General features: G+C 38.4%; 1 protein-coding gene across 1 annotated transcript; it reads right to left on the reverse strand.

Moving 5' to 3' along the window:
* Positions 1 to 202: 202 nt before the first annotated feature.
* On the reverse strand, positions 203 to 7,984 carry LOC137446350 (alpha-1-antitrypsin-like). The gene is given in 5 exon segments (XM_068148841.1): positions 203 to 4,823; positions 5,509 to 5,656; positions 6,497 to 6,767; positions 7,232 to 7,937; positions 7,940 to 7,984. Coding segments are annotated over 5 exon segments (1,362 nt in total). The 5' UTR covers positions 7,970 to 7,984; the 3' UTR covers positions 203 to 4,616.
* Between the last annotated feature and the right edge of the window lie 266 nt (positions 7,985 to 8,250).

An 8,250-nucleotide genomic window follows, 5' to 3' on the forward strand; every position in this document is an offset into this window, starting at 1 on the left:
AAGCAGTTCTCAGAACAAAACCCCAACTGAGCCTCAGGAAAAGCATTCTGTGAATCTTTTCTAGAAGAAAGCTGTAACCTGGAATGAAAAAAACTCCCACATAGACTGGAGGAAAGTTTCAAACAAGAAAGTAAAGGAGTGAAAGGCAACAGCACTTCTAGTGGTTGACTTGCCTCTGTGTATCAGAGTCTAATCATCATAATACTGGATTTTCTTAATGTATATTTTCCTAACTGGAAAGAAATATCATGTTATATGTAAGACAGACATGACCAAAACACATTATGTTTGAACAAAAGAAATACAACTCTTTGCCAAGCCTTTGAAGGAGTCAAATAATCACAAACCTTCCATTCTTCACCACAGATACATTTTCTCCTAGCCAAAGGAGAGAGCACAAGCCAGGAATCTAATATATAGCAGAACTGCTGAACTAACATTAAGGTTTTGTATTAAAAAACCTTGGAAACATTTGTGTGAAATGCATGCATTTCACTTGGCCCTGGCTTTTGCAGTCTTTTAGCAGCAAGTTGTACAACTAAATATATTCCATTCCAGAAAACATGTTTTAGATTCATTACAACAATTAAACTGTTGATGCCTTCAAAGCCCCCATTCTGAACCCGAAACATACTCCATGTAGGTGATTATGCTGCTGGTAACTCCATTTGACCTATGTAAGCAGTATACTTAAGGTATTAAGAGTTACCAAGGGTCTGTGAAGGTTGCAGGAGAGCACTGCCTTGAGCAACACATCTTTCAAAAGGACTTCCTGAGCCCAGGTGTTAGTGTGATTAGCAGGTGGTGGATGTGGCTGTGGATCTTAGCCACAGTACTTTCACAGCTGCCACATTCCTGATGACAGTTGAAGCCAGGTTTTCAGCCCTGAATAATTTTCAAAGCTCTTCAAGAGCTGAGAAATTCATATAGTATTGTCCAGGAATATCAGTTAATCACTTATTGTGTGGTAATTGCTGGACATAATGAAACACATGACATCTGTTTTTGAGAACCTGGTCATCCACATCCATGACATGGATGGGGAACCCAGAAGTGGACACAATACTCAAGGTGTGGCCTAACCAGTGCTGCGTACAGGGGTAGAATGACTTCCCTGCTCCTGCTGGCCACACTATTTCTGATACAGGCCAGGATGCCATTTGCCTTTTTGGCTACCTGGGCATTAAGGAGGGACTCTTATCCCACTATATCTGAAGTACTGTGAGAAGTTATTCAGTATCAAGATAATGCTAACAATATGAGACTATTTAGTTGTTACATATTAAAAACCAAAGGTGATTACTTTGCCCAGGATTTGCAAGGATTCCTATCTCCTGCTTGATGAGTATCTGAGCTATGCACATTAACTTTGTTAGGAATTTTTGTCGTTACACATCCTGTGCCTTTAACCATTGTCAAAATACAGGTTCTTACATGTGCATACATTTAAAACAGAGTTAGTAGGTCTTTTCAGCAGAATATGCTATTTGCTTTTCAACCCATGACCTTTAAAGCTGTTTTGCATATGTCATATGCCTTTAGTTTCTTCCTAGCACATGCTGTACAGCACTCAAAATGACAGATCTGCACACTGGCTCTGACCACTGGCTGTTTGAAATATGTTATTTTCTTTGATTTGCTTCAAGCATATTATTTCCTTTTCTGCCCCTGCATCTGTATACATTTTGCTTCTTTTTGTTTCTTCCTTCTTTTATGATCTTTAGTGCTACTCAAAACTGTTGCTAGTTTTCTTCCAATGTCTTTTCAACTTCATACACTTTGTAGGTTATTGTTAAATCTATCTCTGCTATAGATTAATCCTGGTTTCTGAGCTCCTTATTTACAATTTTAGACTTTTTTTTTTTTTACTCTTCTGTAGGTAATTCCCTCCAAGCAATTACAACATATACACAATTTACTGCTATTTATACAATGCTTGTTTTGCTTTCTTCCTTATTACAGACATGCTTAGTGTGTGCTATTCTAAAGCTTCTACAGTGTTGGCAATTGTTCTATAGCCATTAACCAGGAATAGCCTTTACACAAGATTACTTTTTACCATAACGTCACAGATTTCTCTTTCAGCTCACATAGGCAGTGCTGGTTGCATGCAGGCTTCAGTGCAGGCTGGGCTGGAAAGTGTCCTTTTCATTTTGTCCCTTGGGTGATTCATCAGGCCAGCTCCATCCCCTGGCAACATCACTGCATTAAAGTGACACACCACCGTACTTGCACACAGCAGCAGAAACTCTTGGCTAGCTGAGAGAAAAGTCGTTGATCTATTGCATTGAGTTTTCTCACAAAATTCACAGCCAGTGAGCAAACCAAAAAACAAGGATCCAGGAAAAAAGCAACAAAACCCCCAAGAAACTGAAAGAAGAAACACTGTCCTGAGCAAACCAAGACTACACTGGGTTTGTGACAGCCTTAAAGCTGACAGTTTTCTGGTGGTCATGAATTTCTTCTGTGCTCATTATTAGCCACATAAAGTTGCTCTCTGCTGCACTTTTCCAGGGATGGGCATTCCCTGATTTTTTGGTCAAAACAGGAAGAAAACTAAGGCAAGACACAAGAATGTGTTTCTTAATCTCATTTCAAGATAATTCCCTATCAGCATAATATTTTTGATTACCCAGTTCTAAATTCAGCTTGAGTTTTCTCCACCCACTTTCAGATGAGTTAAGCAACAAGGTTACCTTTCAAAGAGGGAGCTGATTGGCAAAATCTTGTTTATATATTTATTTTTTTCTTACTAACAAACAGAGACTATTGATCTGGGGTCTGTGAAGAACAACAAACAAAAAGTCTCCTAGTATTTGCCTACAGAGTAATTTGTCATGGCATAGATGGACTTTGACATTCTGTCCTGAATTAGCCCTGGGATTTGCCAACAATTTTAAATGATCTTCAGCAGAATCAGTTCATCTGTGGTACACCAAGACAAAGTCCTTAGATGTTTAGAAGTATGAAGCCAACTGTTTGTTACTAAATGTTGAGCAGACTAAATATGTTTTTAAGTAAGAAACTTTTATCATTGCTTTACATGATCTGAGAAGGGCTTTGATGGTGAGTGTCAAGTGTCACTTGGCTGGCAGATAGATATGGAAAGGTTCTTATATTCCTTATTGGTGTACTTACTTAGATCTAGACTATATTAATATTGATATATTAATTTAATATCAAAGGAAATAAATATCTCCAAACCAATCAAAATAATGTTGTTCTAGAAATATTTACCACTATTTTTGTTTTTCATGTACATTTTAAGAGACTAGAGTCTAAACTGTTACCATTTATATTTTACTTTCTTTATTTTTCCCTACTGGTTTGAGATATCCTAGAGCAAATGATTTCATCAGTATGTTATTTAAGTGCTTTCATTTGCTTTCTATACTTTAGTAAGACATGCTATAGGATAGTGTTGTAAAAAAATTAAAGAAAAAGGTTTTACATTTTTTTCCGGTTTGAGTTTCTTTCATAACTGTACAACTATCTAATGTAGGTGGTATGCTAAAATCCTATTCCATTCTATCAGCTGAGTCACTATAAAACAACACAACAGCAATAAGTTAGACTCAAAAACCTTGAAGTGAAATGGTAAGAATGTCAACTCATAGTATATTTTTACTCTGTAATAGTAACTCAATGTTAACATTTAGAAAATTGACTGCTCAACTATTACCTGTATTTTGTATGTGTGTCTATGAGAGATTAAAGAGGGTTAGCAGTCCCTAGGAAAACTCTGCTGTTCATACTAAGGAAATATAAACCCTATGCAGTTACAGTTTTTAATTCCTCCTGTTTTCTACCAAAATCTGAGAAGTCTAGCTGGAAAGTGTGGTGGTGAAGGCAGTGCCAATAAAAGAAAGGAGTGACAACAAATCCCTTGAAAGGAAAGTGGTGTTATGTCACAGAATGCACACCAAAATTTTATCTCAGAGGATTGGCACTAACAGCTCTACTGACAAGATAAAACAGTCTTTTTACTGGTTATTTTATTACTTAATATCATATATTATTTTCATAAGGAGGGTTTCCATTGAGGAGGAGACAGGAGGCAAGCTAAAACAGCTGCACTCATCAAGCCTTTTCACTGATATGTCCTCTGATGTCCCAGTCGCTGATCCTGCAGCCTCACACTATACTTGGTTAAAACCAGATTAATTAATGGTAATTCACTCCAATGTTATGAGAAGCTGCATTTAAGACTTGTCAACAAACATTATTAGGTTGAATAGACAGGACCTGTATCTTGCACCTCCTTTCCTCTTTCCCCTCTGCTGTCCCCTACACACACCACGAGTGTACAGCAATACCTACATCCTCTGTACACTTTGAATACCCTCAAATACTTCACAGGAGCATGTCAGGAAGGGCTTTTATAAAAAAACATGAAAAGTGACTTGTGTTTCATCAACACTACAAGCTATACATGGCTATAGATTAGGGGAAAATATCAGTGACTTCTGGACAAGAAAAATAGTTTTTTATGTTATATGGGATTAACAACATGTATAAGGATAATGGCTGAAAGACGAGTATTAGTACACAGCAGTACATGCTGGATCACAGGAATTTATCCAGCAAAATGCATTAAGTGCATGTCCTCTGGTTGATCAGTCATTTTTCAGAGGGTTCACAATTTTCCCTATGAAGAGGACAGTGCGGGTGTATTTGTCCAGAATCACTAGGAGAAAGGGCCTGTTGAATTTGACTCGAGGCGGGTGAGGAAAATCACCAGATCTCCAAGTAATCTCCTTCACTGTGGCCCCTGCTGCTTCAGTGCCATTCTCATGAATGTTCAGCACAGCTCTGTGAATCACCTGCAAAGACACGAAGCAAAACAACCTCTAGCTAACAGGTGAGCAAGAAGAGAGCAACTGGTCACCCTCTATGCTCTTGCCAAAGGGGACTTGCCTGTGGCAAGACCCAGCAGCACCAGTCTCTGGGAGGGTCATCACCAGCCACTTTCCTTCCCACCACAGTACAGTCAGCCACTAGACCAGTCATGCTAGCCTCCTTCACTGAGTAACCCTCAAACAGCAGACTGCCAGAGAGCACTCAAGATGACCAATAGCAGCAAACTCTGGAAGCAAGAAACCTGGCAATTTAGCCTAGACTTAGTTTTGTCTTTGTCAACATCATGTATTATTGTAAATTTACCCTATCATCTAGCTGAAAAAAATAACTCTTTGAGAGCACCAGAAGAGCCTCTGTAGGCAGAATTAGAGGAAATTTTACCAAAGCTAAGGTGTTACCTTTACAGAATTTTGTTTAGTAGCCAAAGAGCATCTAATTATATGTATGTCATCTTCTTTGTTCTCAAACCATGTATCTATAACCTGTATAAACATGTTTGGCTTCAGGTTTAGCAATGGCAGAGCTGGCTTTGCCTTCAGACTGGCAGTTGTTGATGATTCAGTGATGCTTCAGAGAGACTGGGATATACTTTCCATGCAATATTAATAGACAAATCATATGATAGCTGTGTTTCACGTGCTGACTTACTTTTGAAACCATCAGTCCAGGCTCTTCAGTAATCCCTGACAGATTAGCTTTTTCAGTGAACAGATCAATCATACCCACTTGTTTGACTATTTTTTTCACATCATAGGTTCCAGAAATAGAAAATTTTGGAATGTGCAGGTGTATTTTTCTGTAACAAATAACACAAATAAGGACAAATTGTCATCTTGATAACACTCCTCAATGGCTTCAGTGAGGTGAAATTTCATGTTCGCTTTTCTAAATACTATCTCATGGGTCAGATAGCACTTCTGACTAGGTTATGTATCTAACATGGAGAGTTGGAGCAGAATGAGCCCATGTTATCCTCTGCCTTCACAGCAGGGCTCAGGGGTGGAAGACAAATTATACCAACTCTCTGGCAAACAGAGCTACTACTGCCCTGTAGAAGTGGAGGGTTTTGTTTACTTTTTTGTTTGTTTGGTGGTGGTGGGTTTTTTTGTTTGTCTGTTTTGTTGTGGTTTTTTTTTTTTGGGGGGGGGGGGAGGGCGGGGGGAGTGAGCAGGGAAGTGCTCTTTTGTTCAGGGTTTTTTTCAGAAGAGTGTAGCTAGCTGTCCTAAGGCTGTTTGAATATCCAAGAGTGCCTGGCCCATCACAGAAATAGTTGCAGTAATGGTGAATACACTTTTGCATATGATGCTCTCACATTCTAACATCCAATTGTTACCCTTTTGCAGTTTCAGAATACCTATATGAAGCAAACACCTGTTAGTTTCATAGCAGTGCTAAGCAACTTGACATTCTGCCATGAATTTAGACCAAGACATATTCAAAATTCAATGCTCTATTCATTCCATACCCACAGCTCTTTCTCATTTTTCAGCTCAGATAAAGTAAGGTCCTGCACAGAGATGGACCATTAAGTGAATAGAATTCAGTAAAATAACACAGTCTTTAATGTTATGTCTTGATGAGATAAACATTACTAATCTATAGCAGGGTCATCTCTTACCTCAGCAAAAAAACTTACCTGTCTTGGAGGAACTTTTCCCATTTTGACACAGTCCTTTTCAAGAGAGCATCTTCCACCTGTTTCATCTTCCCTTTATCAGGCAAAACAAATAATGCCGCAGCATTTCCATTGTAAGGTATCTGAACCAACCAACAGGACAGCTCTTCGTCAAAGTAATTTCTGTAGTAACCCTTTCGATACATCATGTCAACTTTTACAGAAGTTTCCTGATCCACAAAAAAATCCTCTTGTTTTGTATACAAAGTACTGAAGGGCTTCTCCCAATGGGCTTATGACAGAAGGAAAAAATAGTTCAGTGGAATACAAAGATGAATTTGTCACAGTGAATAAAGCAGAATCTATTCCCACAGCCCTCCTTTGATTAGAGCAAATACCTTTTCAAAGTTGTTGCATCCTCAGGTGTTACAGCACTGCAGCTTTTTTTTTTTTTTTTTTTTTTTTGTGCTTAAAGACAATTACAGACAGATAATTCTGCAAACACAGTTTTTCACTAGAAAATGTGTTTGTAGTCACATTAAAGAATTTACCAAACTCAATAGTCTTTCGCTTAACCAGGTGAGAACACATTTGTGCCAGAAATAAATATACAGACACGGTTTTACAGCAATATTTCCGGATATGAAGCGTGGTTTCCTCCATTTAAAATATTTAAACTACAGTTTCTTTCTTTCTCTTAAGTAGTTCTGCAGTAAGATCTAAGTTGCAACCTTCTCACCTTTCAATATTTCTTACCTTTAAAGGAGACATAGTTAACAAGAACCATTGCTGTGAGAGGATCAATATTTTCTACTAGTTTAACAATTTTCCCACTTGTCTTTTCCTCAATGTAACTGTTGATCTGATTCTCAGCACCAGATGAGTTGTTAAAGTCAGTAGAAAAGACTTCAGAATCATAAAAGCTTTTGACATCATCCAAGAACTTCTGTAGTGGTTTTAGTGTCACTTCTATAAAAAGGGCATTGCCCAGGCTCAGCTGGAGCTCACTGTCTGAACGGTTCAGCATGTGGAGGAGTTGGCAAAAACCTTCATGTATTTGCTGCTCCTGAGTCTTTTTCAGGTTAAAGGCAAGCCCTTCCAGGATCTGCGTCAGTGTTGCCGCCTTAGCACCAAGTGCCAGCATTGCAAAGGAAGCAGAGATGCTTATGGGCGAAAAGAAAATATTTTGGTCAGTTGCTTCGGATGTGACCAGCTTGTAAAATGAAAATGCAAAGTCAGCGTTGCTGGGAACTAGCTTGGCAAAGGTTTTGTTCTTAAATGGATGAACTACCTCCTCATGAGAACTGCGTCCATGATAATGTGACCCTTTAGAATCACCCTGCTTATTGTGGTAGTGAGGATGCCGACACTGGACGACAGTACACAAACCAGCCAGCAATAAACACAAGGATAAGGTGGGTTTCATTTTCCTTTTAACAGTTTCTGGAAAAGAGATAGACATAAAACACATGGCATGGAAATGATTTTCTTCATGTTGTATGCTCCAGACAAGTAAAATGAGGCTCTCATTCTGAAACCTACCTCTTCTCATGACACTCCTGTTCTCCAGAGTTCTACACTTTTATGTTTCACATTGCTGATGCATGCCAGTGATCTCCAGAAAGAATATACCTCCAGACACACTATTTGTATGACCATGCACTCTCTCAAAAGAAGTATTTTTGATCTTATTAACTTTTTAAAAATAGGAGAGGACCACATTTTCTTAAATTTGAAAATAACTAGAAATTTGTCATCTTTCCCCCAGATTAAGT

This window comes from Melanerpes formicivorus, unplaced genomic scaffold, assembly GCF_026170545.1.
Source record: "Melanerpes formicivorus ecotype bairdi unplaced genomic scaffold, bMelFor1.0.p_v2 SCAF_17, whole genome shotgun sequence".
NCBI classification, from domain to species: domain Eukaryota; kingdom Metazoa; phylum Chordata; class Aves; order Piciformes; family Picidae; genus Melanerpes; species Melanerpes formicivorus.